The sequence below is a fragment of the Chaetodon trifascialis genome, chromosome 21 (genome assembly GCF_039877785.1).
Source record: "Chaetodon trifascialis isolate fChaTrf1 chromosome 21, fChaTrf1.hap1, whole genome shotgun sequence".
NCBI lineage: Eukaryota > Metazoa > Chordata > Actinopteri > Chaetodontiformes > Chaetodontidae > Chaetodon > Chaetodon trifascialis.
Window position 1 is genome coordinate 18,180,044 of NC_092076.1, and position 21,119 is coordinate 18,201,162.

The window sequence follows — 21,119 nt, forward strand, 5'->3', positions numbered from 1 at the left end:
TACGAGCATGTCTGGAGGGGATCTTTAATTTCCAAAAGCCAGGACAATTAGTGTAGGAAAGGGAATTACTTTAGGAAGTAGATATGAAAATCTTATTTATTTATTTCTTTTTGCTTGTTTTCTTTCTTACTAATACCTAATACCATTAGAATATGCAACAGAATCGTGAGTTGGATTTACAGGGCTTGAGACCATCAAAGAAATAAATTGACAATTTGGAAAATATGTGTTTTCCCTGTCTTGTTGAGACTTAGATGAAAAGATTGATACCACAGTCATATCAGTCCAGTCAATGTGAACCTATAGCCAGTAGCCACTTAGCTTAACTTAGCACAATGGAAATAAATAGCCTCAATTAACAGTTTACAATCAGGCTACAATCCATCAAAGAGCACCTCTAAGACTCACTAATTAACACATTTAATCTTGTTTGTTTTATCTGTACAAAAAGTAAAGTGTCAAAGTGACAGTTTGTGGTTTTGTGGTGGTTATGTCAGGCTGAGAAGTCATCCCCAGCTAACTGGCGTCTGACTGTGGCCACTGTAGCAACATTGAAGTGGTGTCTTCTTTTCAAACTGTCAAAAGTGGAAAAAGCATGTCTATTACTTGGAATAGATGGAATATGGTTGAAAACCATTGTCATATGAACTGCAATATCTGTAGTCCATGATACCATTTTGAAAGACAGGTTCAATGTTAAGGTCATGTAAATATACGTTTGCCTCTTAAGACACCGTATGTAGGAGATGAATTGATGACAGAAATGATCTAAGATCATTTTCCTTGACATCAGTCATCCAAACATGTTACAGTTGTCCCATTTCTGAATAGCAGTAATAGTAATCCTGATATTTAAGTGCTTAACCAATCCTGTAAGAAACCTAAAGCAGGAATTCCCACATGAGACAAATGCAAACTTATGTATTTACCTCAGTTTGTTTTGTGCACCTTTGAGGCTTGGCAGCTGTAACAGCTGTGTGCCAATCTGCTAAGCTTATTTGCTTACTGGATTGCTCTTAATTAACATGTAGACAGCTCCCCACCTTGACTCAACTGTGTTAGAAGTACGTAATGTTCCTCAGATTACAGAATTGGACCCATGATCAGTAGATGTATGAATGAAAATATAATGTGGAGAGAGCAGGTGTGGAGATGAAAGTAATCCCCCAGGAGTTTTTTTTTTTTTTTTTTTGTAAATATGGGTTATGCAGGTGGTGCAGCTGGTTATGAGCAGAGCAGAGAAAATGATCAAAGTCTCTAACAAGTTTACAAGTTACAGATGCATGTATAGCAACTGATATGGGCTACTTTACAGGAATCAAGGAAGTGTGGTTGGAGTCGGTTGCTGTGTTTGACCAGCCATGCCCAGATGAAAGGACCTGCTATTGTTGGAAAGCTTTGCAATTATTATTCAGACTGTTTCTTCTGCTACATAATTAGGCCCATAAAACTAGTGCTCCCAGTAAGCCAGCAGGCCCGGAACGAAGTTATTTTTATGACCAGGCCCCTTTGGCCTTTGATAAATACAAATTTATTGCAGCATTGAGGGGTAGCATGGTGGTGCAGCAGGTAGTGAGCGTGCAGGTAGTGCATGTGCGTCACAGCAAGAAAGTTGCCGGTTCAATCCCGTCTGTGTGAAGTTTGCATGTTCTTCCCGTGCATGCATGGGTTCTCTCCGGGTACTCCGGCATCCTCCAACAGACCAAAAACATGCTCATCAGGTTAATTGGTGACTCTAAAATTGCCCCTAGGTGTGAGTGTGAGTGTGAATGGATGTTTGTCTTGTGTGTTGCCCTGTGATTGACTGGCGACCAGTTCAGGGTGTACCCCGCCTCTTGCCCGTTGACAGCTGGGATAGGCTCCAGCCCCCAGCAACCCCGAAAGGGATAGGCGGTATAGAAAATGGATGGATGGATGCAGCATTGAGGCTCTGAAACAAAAAAAAAAGAGAGAAATATTAGCTTTTTCTGGGTGGATAAATGTTAAGGTTACTAATAAAAGGGAAGCTCAAAAAAGGGGCAACAAGAATGCTGAGGGTTCAAGTTTCATCAGGAGACATTAAGGAGTAATTAAGGCCATCAAGCACATTTTTAAGAAAGTAGGACAACCATCTACTGCATACTGCTGTTAGAAACTGTACAATTACAATTAGTACAATTAGCTGATAATTGGCCTGATCAGCCTCGTCACCAATCAGTAACACACATTATTAGACTCCCTTTGAGAAATCTAACATTAACGATTCCTTATGTGTAAGCAAAAACATGTTACTAAGAAACAGCGTAAAATGCGTCATATGTTCACAGTCTTCTTGTTCATTTGGCATTGGTTTAATCCATATAGATAACATCTAAAAACATGGACGATCAAAGAGAAAGAGAAGAGGTGCTCTATCAGACAACAAAGACCATCATCATCTGCCATCATCTATCAACCCCATTGGCTGCAGGACGAGATGTGTCGAGATCTGATTGAGCTCAGGCGAACATGATTGACGGGCCATCACAGTATACGTTCGCTTTGCAGTAATCCCATAAGGAAGGACAACATCGTGAAAAACAGCTTTCTGCTTCCGCCTATTTGACTCCGTTCCCTTTCCTTGCTTATTGCCATGCGCAGCCAACCGGGGGCTAAGTTGGAAAGTGCAGAGAAAATATGACATTTGAATCATGTAAATGACAGAAGTAAATGTAGATTGTTTTTGATTGCCAACGTGAGAGGTTACACTGGAGATAGAAAACAGGATGGGATCATCTTGGATCGTGGAGTGCATGAATAAGACGAGAGGAAAAGTGTTGCGTTTGCCATAATTCATAGCTCTCAGAGTTTGTTGCTAGCAGTGTATTGCTTTTGAGTGCTGGACCTGACTGGAGCCTAACAATACGCCTCCATTATCTGTGATTGGCTAGGCTGAAAGCAGAGTTGTGTTTTGCATTTCCAGAGCTGATGTAGTGTCAGGAGGCAGCTATAAGGAGAGATGTGAGAAGCCATACAGAACAAAAAATAGCATGTGGCAACCTTCAGAAACTAATAGAAACTGTGGATGCTTCGTTGGCATACATGAAGCTTGAAAAGAACCATTCCCTCTCTGTTGGGACTTTGACAGCTGACGCAAACAGACGAGGCTTTGGAGTGAAAGATGCTTTCAGGGCGACTTACCTGCGAGGATGCTGAATGCACTAGACACCAGCACACAACACAGCAGGCACATCCAAACGTGGACACACGCATGCAAATTTGGGGAGCTTCAAGACATTTAAACCTCTATTTCAATGTTCTTTGAGTCTTCCCAGTCAGATTCACCAAACTCTTCTAAATGCACGGACTTGTTTTAATTGCTTGTTACCACTCGATGAATGCCACCTGTTCACATTCACGAGATTCCATCATAATTGACATATTGTTGACGCCCCAAAATTACTATATGAAGCTACCTGTCTGACTGTTTCAGTATCATATTATATATAAATCAAAATTCCTTCAGAATAAGGGTTTATAATTCTTAAGTCACACAAGTGTTTTACCCCTGTGATGACAGGCTGTAAGTGACTCATCTGGCTCATCTGAACAGATCTGTTCATACCAGAGGTTCTCGCATGAGGCCCAATGGATGAGAAATTTTAAAAACAGGAAAACATCACTTTCAAATTAATGCTTGTCATTGAAACGGTGCTGTTATGATTCAGCAGGTCTGTCTGTGAAATGTCATTTTTACTCACCACTTTGAACCTTTACTCTTAATTGCCTATTTCTTATTTGGGCTGCACAGCAATTGAAGAAATGAAGCATCTCAGTTTTAGCTCTCATTCTCACTTTTCTCGCCTCTCTCAGGTAATGTTGGCCGCTTCCTATTGGTCATTGCTGGCACCAGCGATCGACATGGCAGAGGATTCTGGGAAGTATGGTTCATTCGCCTTCCTGCCTGTGGCTGTGGGATTCACACTTGGGGCGGCCTTCGTTTACTTTGCTGACCTGGCGATGCCCCTGCTGGTAAGAACCTGATGTAGACGCTCACATGTAGATGGGGGGGGGCAGTAAGGACTCAGCCTTTGTACATGGTGCACACACTCTACCAGGTGAGCTAAAGGTCAGTTTTTATCATAAGAAGCTTTTACTTTGTAAAACAAAGTGAACTGCAGAAATCTGGACTCATTCTAAATTGAGACATCACTCATTTAATTTTCTATCAATTACTCTATGATTTCATGCTTTTTTTTTCTTATCATCTCAAATTAGAGGATTCCTGTCAATCAGTACTTTTTCTCAGTTTCTGCTGTGATAAGTATGTAATTACACACTCTTTGTTGGAAACTTCGAGAGAAATTACTTTCAAGGGAAATAGGGAATGAAGAATCCAGACACTCGACTATTACTCAAAATTCTGACAATAGCTGTTCGTGAATTATGGTTTCTTGTGTGTGACTGTCTCATTAATTTCTGCACAGTAGAATTCAATTCAGTCTCTGAAAGAGATAACGGCTTCAGACAAAGGACTTCACTTGAGTTCTGAGCAAGAGACGAGCTTTACATAACCTCCTGATGCTGAGATGCTGCCAGGGCTGGATTGTCTGGTCTTTTTTTTTTTTTTTTGAATTTATCTGTGTCTCTGAGGTGTTTTGCCTCTGGCTTGCTCTCGGCCGCTTGTCTCGCCTGTGAAGTCTCTGGTTTTGAGAATCCAGTTCTCTGTGCTCTTTTGCCACGTGTGTGTGTGTGTGTGTGTGTGTGTGTGCGTGCGTGCAACCCTGCCTGATTTACCTGCATCTGCAATCATCAAATTGCACAACGGTATCCTAAAATATGTGTAGCCTCAAACCTCACTACTCTCTTACTGGCACTCACAGTCAACCTGATGTCAGTAACACTAGTTTAGCAGCTAACATGATCAAACCACACTGCCCCCCGCCCCCTACTACCCAGTTTAGCGACTGAATCTGTACTGTTGTACAAGGCCCTACATTGCTCATAGCATTGCTGGAAACAAATCAAGGATACTGGAGCAGAGATGAGCAATGTCAACAGTTTGCAACATTTCAGTGAAAATATATCCTCCGACACTGGCCTAAAGGTTACCCACTGTATCGCTGCCCATGTTTATTGTAACTGGTGAGTCACATTTCTTATTTAGTCCTTGAACTGTACATTAACAAGGAAAGTGCTTCTGAGCTGGATCAATTTTAATTCCCAGCGGATCAATCAAATCTCATAGTGTCAGCTTTAAATTGCACTGCATCACACTGTTAGGAATGTGTCTGTATTGTTGTTGTATTGGATTAGTTGACCGTGTATCGAGATAGGCGTCAAATAATGTGAAGATGTGCGGTTTAACAGACTTCACTGCACTATGAGGAAATGATCTACATTTTAGCCATATTAGCTGCATAGCTTGAGAGGTGGCAATGTTGGTCAGCCAGTCTGTCTGTCTGTTGGTTGGTTAGTCCCCCACTTTGGCCCAGACTGAAATATCTCAACAAGTGTTGGATGGATTGGCATGGAAATTGGTTCCGATATTCGTGGTGCTCAGATGATGAATCCTAATGACTTTGGTGATCCTTGACATTTTACCCAGCTTTAGATGCTTTAGATTTATGATCAAATAGCTGTAAAACTAATGACATTCGTGTCAGCTTCAGCTCTGTTTTGTGTTTAGTGTCTATTAGAAAATGTTAGCATGTTTATGTGCTGGAACTAAGATGGTTAACATGGTAAAACCACCACCAACATGTCAAAGTTTTCATCTGTCTGAGTAATACTGTCTCTTATCTGTTGGATGGATTGGCACATTTTGTGCAGACATTCATGGTGCAGAGAGGATGATTCCCAATGGCTTTAGTGACCCAGAATTCTCCTACAGTGCCACCATGAGGTTGACTTTGGGTTAAATGTCTCAGATAACTGTTAGATTGATTGCCAGTGATTTCTGTCCAAATACCCAATAACTGAGTGACACTTTCATCAGCCTCGGTCGGACGTTGGGTTTTTTACTGATCAGCAAATGTTAGCATGCTAGCACAATAAACTGAGATAGTTGACATGATTGTGACTGCGAAACATCAGCATGTTAGCATCGTTATTGTGAGCGTGTTAGCATGCAGACATTAGCTCAGTGCACCCCTATGCCTAAACACTTCTTCACAGAGCTTCCATCATGGCTCTTAGTCATGCTTTGTTTTTATTTGTCTGGTCTGGATTTGGTCATGGTGCTGCCTGGACTTGCCTTGGACTCAGCCTAAATGGTTTTGACTTCAGCCCTGGATTCCCCAGAATGCCATTTGTTATCAGTTCACTTTGAAAAATGAAGCAAGGTCATTATTATTTAACACAATTATCTGTGCAGACCTGCTTAGCATGCAATGTAATTTGATAAATGACTCGTTGGCTTTTGAACGGGAAAATGAACTGTCAGAATTAAATGAGATGCAGAAACTTTGAATTACAACAAGCTGAACCCCACAGTTGAAGATTTAATAATTCTCTTCTGACACCTTCTAAAATAGAAAATCATCAACGTGCAACTTCTGCACGGGTCAAGTACATCTAATGATTAAATCCCCGAGCCTCCTCCTGACCTGAGTGTAACAGAACAGCAAAGGGTAGAGACGGGACTGAGAGACAGAAATGTGATGCAGCCGCTACAGCTGGAACAGCAGAGAACAGCTGTTGCCTTAAGCTCCTGCAGTCACACCACGACAGCAGCACTGACACGAATTACATATGAAGGAGCGGCTAACACATCACGGTCATGCACACTCATACAAGATGACACAGACTCATATAAACACAACACACACACAGATGCACTGTCCACTGAGGACAATAGAGAGAGAAGGAAGGGGGTGATACATCCCATCTGTAAGTAGATAAACTAGTGCACATATACATGAAATAAGCATCTTTGTGCTTTTTGGACAGTTTCAGTCTTTTGATAAACTACAACCCCTCAGGCCTCATAAGGGGTTAGTGCTGGGTGCTGGGAGGGCGCAGATCTCACTAAATACATGCCCAAGGTTTGACAGGTATGATCAATGTAACACTTGTTAGCAACCTAGCGAAACTACCTGAAAATATGGATCAGCTGGGAATAAGTTCATTCACTCGGCGCTGTGAACAGTCTGTTGATGGGTAGACTTCATATTTGTTTGAACAAAATTACTTACACGGTCTAGATCACAGGAGTAGCTGATGGTTCTAGCAGTCGTCAGCCGGGAAATGTAGTCCAATAGTAAGCAAAAGTATCAGGGTGGAGGTCTGGCTGGGGTGTGGCTTTCTTCTTTAAATCACAGTGTAGAAATGTTTGTTAATAAAGAGATTAATCAAAATTTCTCTTGTGTCAGACCAAAAAAGAGACACTATCTGCTCTGAGACATTAATTAGAGACTCACTTACAGCTGCACTCAAAGTCTGCCTTGCAGGTCACTGTTAAAATCTAACCCACCCAGTCATTTCCTGCTTCCCCACTCAACCCAGCAGGGGATAATTGGGCAGCTGACCTTCCTGGCCAAAAACCACCCATGCAGCAGTTCAGTAACTGCACTGTACTGGCAGTCTGAGGTAGAGGGGATGCTCTGAAAAGACATCAGTAGTATCAGTATCAGTAGCGATGGGCAAACAAGCCATTCTTGAAGCATTTAGGATTCCCAGCCAGTTCTGTCAAAATGGGTTCATTTCTCAAGGCTAAAAGTCTTCACTAGGAGCACACACAAAAGAATTTACAGCAGGCAAGCCAGATAGTGGCGTCAATTAAGTCTCTCATATAAATGTATACTTAGAAATCATTATTATTCCTAAGAAGACATAATTGACATAAAGAGGACATCATGACATATGGTAGAAATATCACGTCTGACTGGCAGCTGAGTTAAGTAGTAAGCACACTGCTCTCAGACAGTTTCTAGACTGGTCGTACAGCCTCAAAACCTGATGATCCTGAAATTAAAATGTTGAAACCGGTGTCAGATGTACTGTAGCATATGCTGTCTGCCTATTTGTTCTGACTGTCAATGCAGCTATATCCTGCGCTTTTGTTTAGTAACAGTATGTCTCGAGGATGTTCCTTGATGGTAAACATGCTTTTGTAGCTGGTCAGAGGAGATGCTGAGCATGACGCAATGGGCCTCATGCAAGGACATTTTTATACCATTGAATTGAAGCTCTCTTATTTTTTTTGTCAGGCTTGTTCATATCAGTTGCATTCCCTTTCGCTTATGGCACAGCGTTACTGTTTGACTTGGTACAGCCTGATGTGCCACCTTTTTATGGGGAGGTAATAGCATAATGTAACACTGCCAAATCTCTATATGTACAGCTACCTGTTCCTGCCCATTTGTGGGTAAGTTTTATTCACAGAACAGCTCTACCCTGAGACTAAAACACAGATACTTCAAGCAGTGTCTGTTCAACAGTGAAGTAATAAAATAAATTCACCTGCAAACGAATCAGCGCAGAAAGGGGGGGATGAAGGGAAGGCATGGCTGGCAGTGAGTGCAGGGAGACTGGCAGATGGGTGGAGATCCAGAGGACGCAGATAAGTGCAGGTTGGTACACAAAAACACAACAGATTAAATCGCTAGAATGTAAACTACAATGGCCTGGAAACTGCCACGACAGTAGAAGCAATGATTCGGCCACAAGCTGGGTGATGAGCTGATGGACAGCAGGTGAGCGGGTTCAGCAGGTGTGCATCATCAGTGGGGATCCAGGAGCTGGGAGGGTGATAGGAGGACTGCCACCCCTGAACCACAGACACCGAGACACAGCAAATGCTACGAAACAAATCTAAAAATAAAAATGAAATTTTTTTTAAGTGTAAAATGCCCTACGTTCTTGTCAGATTTCCTATAGCTAGCATAACATCACTTGGTACCTGCTTACAACAGAAATCTGGACATATCAAGTTGAGGACCCCTGATGTACAAGGTCTCAAGTGTCAAGTGTGACAAAGATGTGGTAATGTACTTACTGTGTTTTTCACAATCTGATTGGCAGATATATTTGTGCTTATGCTCCCAAGCTAGCTTACTAATATTACATATCCTGTATTTCTTGATGTGATATAACATTATTTTATCCTTCACTCCCCGCATCTTTTCCATGTCATTGCTTTATTTTGCATTTCCAACCACATCACTCTTTTCCACTTTCATCTCTGCTTTATTCATTTATCTTCTCATCCCTCCCCAGCTGCCTGCAGCCCTCCTGTCTTTTCTTTTCACCACATATTGCACATCTGCTCTGTTTTCTTTCTTTTCTTCTGCCCTTTCTTTCCTCGGTGCCATAGTGACAATAGTGGAAACGTCAGGCTGTGTTAATAGCTAGCACGAAATCAACAGAGAACGTTGGGGGCTCTTCCTCACTCTCACTCACTCACACACACATACACAGCGGGGGGCCATCAGTGTTTGGACAGCTGCTGGTGCCACTTTTACTGGCTCCTCGACAAACACTGGAACTGAATAGGACGAAAGATTGAGGAAGGGAAAGATGGACAGAGAGGGAGAGCAGGGGTTGAGAGAGAGCATAACAGACACTGGGGAGGATGAGTGAGGGGGAGAGATAGGCAGAGAGTGAGGTCGGTGATGGAAACAGGTTACCAAAACACACTGGAATGGTCCCAGTAAGACACTTTCTCCCTCTTTCTTCCCACACATCTCTACCTTTCTACCCCTCACACTAAAGGAATCTAAAGGGCATTAAATGAACATCTTAAAATATCTGAAATACACTAAATTGTGTGGTTGTTTTGGGACCATGTAATGCAGATTGAGTTCTTATCTGTAAACTCCAGTGGTGGGACAGTTTTTGTTCCCACACAACAGTATGAGCTGGGGTGCTTTAAAACCATAAATCTCACCTGGCACTGTCATTTTTGAGTAATTGGTTTTAATAATGGTAGCGATGTCCCCAACAATTTGTTCTCAGCATATCTGCTTTTTGGGATTTTTGGACATGTTGCTCTAAAACCTCCAATTTCCAGGTACCCTTTCTCTGCTATAAATATTTTCATATTTCAACATGGCAATCGTCGCACCGGCACAGTGCACCAGGCTAATTGTGCCTCTGCAATGAGGGCAAGCCAAATCACACCACTTATGTTTGCTTGACCATGGAGTTTTTGGAGAAAGAGTGGGTTTGATTGGATTTGATTAATCATTGTGTTCTCAACCACTCACACTATTCCTCTCAGCAGCAGTGCCAATCAGAGTGGCACATTAAAAGTGGCTTAGTGGAGAGGAAAGTTCAGGCTGGATTCACTCAGTGGGAAAATAATGTTTTCAGTCACAGTAGTGTAGAGGAATAAAAAACAAATGTACACATATTTTTCCTGAAACTCTTTAAAGCAGCTGCAATTGCTATGTTTTATTGCGCCGATGTATCAAATGACAATGTGAAAACAATGTGAAAGGCTTGCTTGTTGTGAACCTACAGAGAATCACCACCTGAATCTGCAGCTCCCCTCAGCTTTACTGAGTTTCATAGGGAGTTTCAGCTCATTGTTTAGCTGTCAACCCCACAACCTTGCTGTTCTGGTTCCCTCTCAACGCTCTTAGAGCATAGTTTTCGGCTGCAGCAGGCAGCTGTTATCAGTGAAAAGGCTCTGAAAAACCAGATATACTGACCTCAACAATATGTGTTTCTTTGCACCACCCCAGTAACAACAGGGCCCTAGTTATGATCACTTGGAAACAGTTTGTTCTTGCTTTATTTTGTTTGTGTGGTTCAATCAGTCCAGAGAGAAAGACAGAAATAAATGGCTGTTTAAATTCAATTTAAAACCCTGGAAGTCCAACGTAATCTCATGGGCTGGCATGTCACGCATGCAGGAAAGGATGATGCCAGTTGACCTTGGTCACTCGTCTTCATAGTCAGATGACCTTTGTTGTCACAGTAACAACAGTTAACACAAGGGTTAACCATGTGAAACAGTCGCTGTTTGGTTAGGCGCTGACACTTTTTTGTGTGGAAATAAAGTAAGTCAACATTTGCACCTAAAATGACACACGAAAAACAAATGACATGACTTGAGACATCGGCGTGTTATTCATATTCCATTTGGTAAGACCAGGCTGGGTAGTCGCATTTTGTGGCGTTCATTTGTCCCTTGGTTGAAGTCACAGAGAGGGCGGATGATAAGGGGCCAAGCTGTTGCAGGATTAAGTGCTTTGAGAAAGAGTACTGTACGTTGGAAGCACACATAGAGTGAAAGGGATGGTGGAGAGTAATGATTGGGAGAGAAGTAAAGAAACAGAAGCAACATCTCAAACTCACTTGTATTGCTCAGATAATACGTGTGAAGATACCGTCTGTATGTATTTGCAGAGACTCCGATGTGTGTTCTCTCACTTGACTGAAATACAGTGCCATTTTCTCACATTATTATCTTCTCTTTCCCACCCCACTAGCCATCACCATAACAACAAATAATGATTGGGGCCAAAGGAAGTGCTGGCAGCCTGTGAGCATTGCATCCTGGTATACAGTATATCACCAGATCTGGGTTTGCTGTCGACAGTATGCGGGGGATACTTAGCCGAGTGGACAGCAGTAACAATGACCAGAGCACAGCAAACACATGACATCTTTACTGTTTACTGTGTCTGGGGAACAGCTATCCCACTGGTTACATGGTTACCCATTCTGAAAGTCTCAACCGTTGGGACTCTGTAACCGGGACTCTAAAGAAACGTGAAGGCTGTTTTGAGCAGTTTCTTTAAACTCGGCAGCCTTTGCTCAGTCAGTTTGCTTTGACTGCCCAGGTGAAGACAAAGGAATTCATATCAAGAAGGCACAAAATGAACACAAGAAAATATGGATTGGAGTCATCTTCAAAGCAAACTGTGGTGGCTTTTATTCAGAGTTGGACTGTGTATTGCATCTCAACACTCTGATATCTGCTCAAATTTCCAATCTATTTACTTGCTCTTCGATCATATAGGTCCTGTTTTAAATGCAAATTATACTAGTTTTAGGCTACCTTTATTAGGTTATTGCACAGCTTGTTGTGTTTCAATAGCATTTACCATTGAGGAATTTAGCCTCTTTTGTCAGATGGAACAAAAAGGTTTTGTCAAAAACTTCTTAAAGTAAGGTATCACAAAAATGTAGTTTTGATATCAGTGCCAAAAATCAGACACCATATCAGAAGCTCTAATTGGGATGAAGTCTATCATCTACACCAACTCAGAGAAACGTATTGTGAGTCAGTATGCTTATCCCAGTGTGTCTGTGATGTAGTGAGGTGGAACGTAGAGAGCTCCGGGTGGTGGGTGGGCATGTGGTGCCTCTGCCTGTCATGTGGAAGGCCACAGTTTGCAATCTGGCAGAGACCTGAAATGATCATTTTTGTACCATAATTAACAATATTTCCATGAGTGTCCATTAGTGTCTAACAACTGTACCATAATCATAGTTTATTTGCCATCAGCACCATTAGGAATTAACACTAATGTGAGTGTTTTTCTGTTCAAATCGGGGAAATCAGGTCTAGGCCCATCATCAGGATCCTTACCTCCATTCACCGGCTCAGACGATGCTGTCAGCAGGACTCCCGCGTTGTGACTGGGGGTCCTTGCTGAGTTGGGTGTATTTGCAGTCCAACCCTTGGCGACCACTAACAGGCCCAGGTGATTATGTGCTGCTTGTCAAAGTGCAACTCACTGTGAGAATTCAAAGTTAGGGCCTTGTTATCTGCCAGGTTCATACCCTGTTCGTAACAGCTGAGAGTGTGAGTGTTTGCAGTTGCTCGTGTGTGTGCTGGACCACTATTTTCTCATCTTGCAGCAAGAGCATTGTGATTCTACAGCAGGCAGCATTTCAGATTTCTGTTTGGTATGATGCAGTCTGATTTCATAGATTGTTATTGCATGGTTAGCATTTTAAAAGGTTTTAGCTGGGGCCTGCCGGAGCCATACACACAAAGCTTAACTGTCTGTGAGAAGTGGTATTGCATCAACATTACAGCCATCTGGGGAGCCTGCTTTAATGAACACACACAAACTCTTTGTCTGTTTGGGTCGTTCTGTCTCAGACACAAATTGGAGGAGAGTGCTGAAGAGGCACGGCATGGCTTCGTTACTTTTCCTCCCACGTCTGCTGTCAAATAGGTTTCCTTTTGTCTGAGAGGGTCCCGGTCTTATTCTGGTTCTGACGGTACACAGCGTCTTATTACACCTCCTCACTAAACAGCTTAGATGACTTTATTACATTATTTTGCATACGTAATGAGATATAATGGAAATCAGCCTTCTGCTTGTTCACTGTGCACTTGTGCCACTGCATAATGAAGGAAATGTGGTTGATGGGAGATTTAAAATTCCAGACTTTTTTTTTAACCCCTCTAGATGTGATTGACACGCTCCTTCAACCTGCTGACGATTCTCTGAGCTTTGATGGATAGAGGAAAAAAACGGACAGGGGATTTAATTAACAGAGTTTTGATTGGATTTTTTTTCTTCTGTTTGGCTGTTTGATGCTCAGTTTAATGGCTGTGCCCTTCCTTTGAGGGAATGTGGGACTGTCTTGGGTATTATAATACCTCACAGAACATGATTGAATACTCCACCGTACATTTCTACGATCAACAACAAAAAACTGCTCTCGTTGTTGCTGTTGGGGAACTTCAGGGAGTCTGATATCAAAAGACTAGGACCACATATCAACAGAGATATCTTGTACAATATATACACTTGGTATAGACTTAGACTGAGGAAAGATGATGCATTGTAAAATGGGATTTCATAAAGAATATTTCTGTGTAAAAGCATGCGGAGTGGTTGTGTTTTGTTGGCTTGTTGAGTCATGACACTGTAAAGCTGATTATTAAACATGCACTCCAGCAATTTAGTAATGCAATTACATAAAGTTCGGGGTGCTCACGAGACAGGTTAAAAAGCACAAGTTCAATCCCTTAAAGCACTGGATCCAACACTTTCCACAATTCAACTGGACAGCTTCTTTCTGTAAGGCTTCCACACCTGTGTTGACCCTTTTACCACACATTGTTTGTGCTGATGTGAAAGCTGTCAGTCAAGCTGTGGTGCAGACTCAACCAAATGAGGACGCATGAAGACGAGGCTCGCAGTCAATCCTGAGTCTGAAGTCTGCCTCTTTAATAACAAACTGTAGGAGAGCAGTGGTGCGATCGATGGCTGAACCAATTTAAGTAACTCTGAATAGATTCCTACACTAACAACACAGGTCCCTGGCACATCAAGGTCACACCTCTAAAGGACTGTTCAGACAGAGAGCGAGGTGTATTTTCACTGGCAAAATTTGGCTGCTGGATTTTATTTGCAGGCTCTGTTGATTCGCCCGACACAGCCAATGTTCCAACTGTACAAACATTAACTGTGAATTAGCGAGTGATCTGTTCTGACTGATCTCAGAACTTCTGTGTTTCCCTAATATGGTTCCTGTAAATCCTCTTAGTTGGCATGGGTGGGAGCACCACTTTGGAATTTAGACTAAAACGACTGGTGGACTCACTGTAAAAAAGCTTTGTCTGACAACTTAAAAAGGCAATATTTAGCTCAAGTTAATCCAAAACAAGACGACCAACCCTGTGACCTGAAGGGAGTAATCTGCTCTCGCTGTCTGGATTTTCAGCATACTTGATCTCTCCCTTACACTGCATTGAGCCCTCCTGTCTGCCATTAGACTGTGAAATGGCTGATGCAGATGATACATAAGAGCACTAAGAGACACTGCAGCTAGCTGAATGGCTAATGTGTCTCACCTACTATTAAACCAAATCGTGCTTTGATAATGTGACATGTGCGCTGTGATAAGCTCTGGTCTCCATACGGCCTTGTAGTTTTATGTGTGTACGCATATTTTAACATGAGTGGCTCCAGAGGAAATAAAACTTGTAATCCCTGCAGGATTAGTTCCATCCTATACATACCAAGCGCCGCAGAGCCATCCTCAGCACCTGCATCCTCGTTTGTGTGTGAGAGAGAGATTCAGGCAGTCGAATAAGAGAATGTTTATGCAGTTGCATGAAAAACAGTCACAGCTGCATTGTCCTAGATTTTGCTGAGTTTGATGGCTTGGCTCAGGTTTGGCTGCAGTCTTTTCAACATCAGATGAAGTTGATTCAGCTTGAGATGGGAAACCAACCTGTCCTTCCTGTGATGTAGCAACAGCCAGCGTTGGTTTCTTTCTATCGTGACCACGTCAAGAGTACTCCACTGATTAAGCATCGCGCTCCTACAGTAACATGCGTGACTCATGATGGAACAAGTGTCGGAAGTGATGCAGCAGAGGCGGAGGTGTCGTCTTTTTCATTCCACTCATTCTTCTTCCTTGTCAAAACTTGGCACCTACGTTACCCACAACGCAACTCTACTGCTAAAATTTCTGTCAGAGATTAATGTTAGTGTCAAGCAGAGGTGAGGAGCGGGCTGCAGTGGCCTGGTAAGACCACTTCTCAGACCACAAGCCCTGGTCTTGACCTGTAAAATCAACTTCAGCCAAGTCAACCAATCAGCTTGCTTGGCGGGCAGGTTCACGCTGTGTGTTGTTGAGATTGGGGAGGTGTGTTAACATTAAGAAACGTTCTGGATGGCAATTACAAACGGCATGTTTTTGTTGTTATTTACAGAAATGCCTTTTTGTAAATGCCTTTGTTATTTATAGGAAATCGCCCTTATGTGTCTCCCACTAATGCTCACGCACCCTCATCCCCAGGTGCACACACACGTACATGTTTGCGTAAATCCATTTGTCACATTAATTCACGTGGACAGTTTCTAATCAAGAAGAATGGCACCAATAGAAAACCTTTGAGTGCACCTGTCACAAACCTGTTACCTGTAATGTTCCAATTCATCACTCTCGTGGTCAAGGCTTTTACAAGTGCAGCATACATAAGTATCCAAACACCTTGAAACCCTGCATGCACTCTGATCTTATTTTTTATTCTATTTTATTTTTTTCTTTTGCAGGCTATGTTCATCTTCTTGATTGGCCATGGAGGCTTTCATCTTTCTTCCATGTGTATTCTAACACATTCACCAATGTTGTTTCTTTGTCTCACTCTTCCACCTGCCTGCCAGCGTAATTGCATCTCTGAACCATCCTTCCTCTCGTCTGCCCCTTGATACGTCATCAGGGTTCCAGCTTCCAGCGTTGTGCACGGTGGAGCACAGTGACCGTTTAATGAGTGCACGTCGCCTCGCTCTGCTTCGTCTAGTTTTGTTTCTTATCTCCTCAGTGTTCTGGAGATTTATGTTGCCTTGTAAATAAGTGGTGTCTTCCTTATCTGAGGCGTCTGGCCGGGCCGTGGAGCTCCTCTATGTGTGTGTATGTTTAATGAATGACGCTGGCGAAACACTGATATGCTATCTTGTCAGTGTTTAGAGCAAAAGGGAGACACAGGGATACTGAATGTTCCTCAGAGGCATTTTAAAACATCAGGAGACACAGACGACCATTTGGAGGAGTATCATTTTGACTACATGTCCGTCAGGAAGATTGATTGTTGCTGATTTCATTTCTAAATCAAAGGAATGCGCTGTTGTGTGGCCTCAATCAGTTTCTCAGTGATTTCAAAAGGACACAAGGCGCCATTTCTCAACTTGTCTGACATGCTGTTCACGACCGGTGGCTTCAAAAACAATGTTTGACGAAGATTTTTAATGTAAAATAAAAGCAAATGAAGTACAAATTTTAGAAGCTGTAAAGCTGCTGACAGACTGTGGCTCAACAGGCACAGCAGAACAAGGTAGCAGTTGGCTACATCGTCCTGCTGTCTACAAGACGCTGAGCCCCAACTGGTCTTGATGGCTGGACCAGTGCCTTGCGTGGTGGTTTGCTGCCATCGGTGGGTGTGTCGTGTTTGGATTGAAGCAGAATGTAAATGCGAGCTAGTAAGGGGCTTCAGCAAATTAACAAGGAGCTGCACAAGTGTAGCATTTGAAAGTTAACTTCAAGCATACCACGCTTACAACAACAATCGCTTGCTACCGGCTGCCTAGCAACGACGCCCCCTGCTGGTCTAAAGGTTTCAACATTTGCCTCCACTTTCTCATTTTTACTAGTTTCTGCTTTTTCTTGACAAGGTCGTTTGCCGGTGAAAATGTGTCTTCACCAGTCAGCTAGCTGAGAGAAGCAAAAGCAGTCACAGTAAATATATCAGGCGTGATGCGAGTGATGTGAGCTCGACAGGAGGTGGACAGACGGTCGCTGGTCAATGGGAGAAAAAGCAGCAGATGTAAGAGAATCAGGTAGAATTCTGTTTGTCAAACGTCTGCCAAGTCTTTGGTGGGGTTCCAGTATTGGAATTCCTAAAGGGGCCATAGACACGTTTAGAGTCGGGGATGTTCACATTCGGCTGCTCTTTGCAAAACTATAAAGTTACAAGAGACCGGCTGATTAAAATAGCACCTAGGAGGGTATTGTACAGTCATGCATCGACTACCTGCCGAGTCATGTTGAGCTAATCCATTTATTTTGAGTGTTCGCATGTGCCTGTCCTGCCGTTATTCCCAGCTGCTGTCTCCATCGATCAGGCAGGCCACCTCTAGCACTTCCTCTGCGATGTTTCTATTCTGGTCCTGTTCTTTCCCCACTCCCTCCTCTCCTTTCCTCTGTTCCTCCATAGCATCCAGGCGCTTTGTGTAGCATTCTAACTTCAAAATTTTATGTTATTTCACAAACAAAGACTATCAGTGAGAAAACTCAGCATGGCATTTTACAGAATGTGATGTTACACCGGGAGATTGTTTCATGGCACAACAGATAAGTTCCATATCATTATTGCTTTTCATCTTTATGATTCCATACTCTCATCCTGATGTGACCTTGTATCATCTGGATGCAATCATCAAGCATTTTTTTCCCATTAAAATACAAAACAATGTCCTATGTGAGTTCCTTAGCATCTCTTCAGTGTAGTTATGCAGCATGTCTTTGACTCCATGCCTCTGTGCTGTATTTCCATGATCAGATTAAGTGTCTTTAATGTTTCCCTTTGTTGCAATTAGCGTTTTGTTAAAGTTGCAGCACCCACCACAAATTTCTACACTGCAAATACGTAACAATTTTTTTCTCAGGGTGCAATTTGATGAGAACATCCAGGCTGCTAAAACTACCACGAAATCCCTGTTGCCCGACCACCAAGGAGTCTTTGTTGAGTAGCGTACAGCCCTAGTTAGAGGTGTGAGGTTGAAATTGAGAAAGGTGTCATTCATCAGTCGTTGTACATTTGCCCTACCAACATATGAAAGGTGTTTGCTTGGCTGTTAACCAGCACCAGAACCTTTTCAAACCCGCACAGTCAGTAATTTTAATTAAGCAGAGTTTACAGCTGAGTACAAACACCGTATGTAAGAAATTGATTTGAAGCCTGAAAGAAAGTCACTTTTGGTTGCATTTGTGCCATAAGTATGAGCTGTTGCACGACTAGTGGTGACAGTTGCATCGATTTTAATGTCTTTACCGTAGCAAGAAAGAAGCAGCCATGCAAGAGATGTTGGCATTTTTGAAACAAAGCGCTAAATGTTGCAGCTTTAAGGAAGTGCATTCCCCAGAGTCCTCCACATTAATGTGGCTGTACTCACCGCTGCCAACTGCATACTACTGACGAACTCATACATACTGCATACTGGTTTTTGTACTTGTACAATGCTCGGCGAGATAGACTGGTTTGACGCATAGTGGAGATTTTTGCCATATCACAGACAGACTGCAGATTTTGTTTTCATTTGCTTACTTTATACTACATGCTACATTTTGGGCCAATCAGCATGTACAGTAGGTGGTTTGTGGTGTGTCTGCATTTGTGTGTTTGCAGTCCTGTGTTTGTCTACACCTACACCTGCAACTGTGGTTGAGATTTAGGTCCAAGGAAGCGATGCTCCTTTCATTCCGTTTGCTCTCAGCATGCATGTAATTAGCATCTGATTTGCTATGGCAGCAGCTAATTATGCAATCAGCGGCTGGGACTGCCTGGACCACGGGCTGATTACTGAGCCTTAAAGACGCAGTTCCGTCACAGCTGTCAGCCTGCTCAGAGGAGCTTCCCTTATTGGTTTTTGCAAGACAACCTCGTCACACTGTCAAGTCCTCATTTCATGTGAGCAAACTTTATTTGCTCAGCAAACGTGTCTTTGTGACACGAAATATTCAACTGTCGAAAAGGTGGCTGGTGAAATGGGTAGTGTCACCCTTCAGAAAACTGCGGCTGTAATCAACTTGAATTTGTGTGCAATAGAAAACACAGTTTTCACAGCAGCAGGAAGGTGCTAAACCAATGCTGCATTATGATCCACTTCTTCAGTGTCTGTCTGCCTGTATGCTCAGTATGCAAAACAGACTTTAAGTGTGGTGAAGTGGAGCTAAATTCACAGCTTTTCTTTGTTGCTTGGGACTAATAATCATTTCCCTTCCAAAAGGAAGTCATTAAGCATTGATGCGCGAGTCAAAATTGAGTTGTTTTTGTGAAGCTGTAATCAGTTTTTCCAAAATAATCTTTCAGTTTTTCAAGCCATGATGACAAACATTTGCTGGTTCCAGCTTGTCAAAGTGAACATTTGATGCTTTATGCCTCGCATATGATCATTAACTGAATATCTATGGATGTTTGGACAGTTGGTGAAATAAAACAATTTAAACTAGCAATTTAAAGATGTCATCAAAGAGAATATTTCACTATTGTGACATTTCTTACGCAAGATTAATCAATAAAATCATCAGCTATATGAACTGGCTTCACTCTGTCTGCTTTATCTTAAAAATGCAAGGGAATGAAAGTTTCTTTTCAGCACTTTTGAATACACCTACGCCAGCTCTAGCTTCACAAATTGTCTGAACCTTAATTATCCTCCCCCATTATTTGCATTATCCTTCCTTGAATGCATAATAACATGATGGCAGACGGAGGCGAATTGCGCTGTTCCAGGTGTGTGGGCCTAAAAAACCCCGTCTGAAACGAGGCGAAAGAGGCTCAGTGAAATGTGCCCTGCCGCCGTTCGGGTGAGAGGGTGCGTCAGCCGAGGATGATGCTGGTCAATGCATTAGTAATGGCCCTTTGCCTCGCATCAAGACCACCTCTCAGTGTGCTCACGTCATTAGACAGCAGCTCTTTTTTCCCCGCTGTGTCTGTGTCTGTGAGGGAAACAGAGCTGGAGTGACAGAGACAAAAAAGAGGGGAGGATGGAGAGAGAGGAGATGATGATTAATGGGAGGTATTTGCGTCGATAATTGATTCACCACTTTTCACTCCTCACTTTCATTGGCCATCTCGAAAGAAACCAGATATCATTGTTACTTGTCATTACAAATTGTGGTTGTAAAGATCAGTTTTCAGTTTATGTTGCAACTCGATCATCATATATTGTATTCATTGCTTAAGCTGTAAAGGAAAAGTGGCTCAGATATGCAACAAAAACTGTCAATATGATAAATTGCTGGTCCACATACTCAGAATTATATTGAGCTAATTTGGAAACATCGCTCCCTTTAAATGCAGTCAGTGCTCGTTAATGTGATGATATATCATGAGGAAAAAACAGTTGGAGCCGTATTGAATGATGATGTGCTCTGTGTCATTGCCAGTGTAAAGAAACGCAATAGGAGGCTGCCACCTGGAGTGTTACGTTGCTATTCTTTATCTCATTCTAAAATTTGACATATGAAGTCAGAATCACTCGGCTTGACTATTAGAGGATGAGACGCTCTGCCGTCAAACGGAGGCTTTTCATGCATTCTCTGTTTGTGTATTGGGAGAATGAATATTTATATGTACACGTGTGGGGGAGGAGGACGTGGACTTATTGTCCTGTAATGAGGTGCTTCACCCCACCGTGTATCATCAGTAAGCAAACATCTTATTCTATCGGAAAGAAAGAAAACTGTGACGCCAAGAACAAGTCCACGGCTCCTGTGTGGCATCAAAGTGACACTGCCAGATGACATGGGTGATTTATCAGATTTGTCATTTCAAATGCTAAAGTATTTGATGCCTCCTTTCAACGAATGCATCGTTCCGCGATGAAATCCTGCTGAATGACATTATCAAAAGTGATCCAGTCAACCTGAGATTCAGGCTCTCATGTCAAATCGCACACCAGCTCAGATTTTGTGTACTTGTGGTCACAATAATATGGCATGACGGTATGTTCCTG

General features: G+C 42.5%; 1 protein-coding gene across 2 annotated transcripts in view; it reads left to right on the forward strand.

The window, feature by feature from the left end:
• Positions 1–21,119, forward strand: part of LOC139350092 (zinc transporter ZIP11-like) — a 122,101-nt gene that overhangs the window by 22,480 nt on the left and 78,502 nt on the right. For both annotated transcript variants that reach the window (XM_070991190.1, XM_070991191.1), the window contains exon 4: positions 3,832–3,990. In XM_070991190.1, coding sequence (XP_070847291.1) covers positions 3,832–3,990 — 159 coding nt within the window. The remainder of the gene's footprint in view (positions 1–3,831; positions 3,991–21,119) is intronic.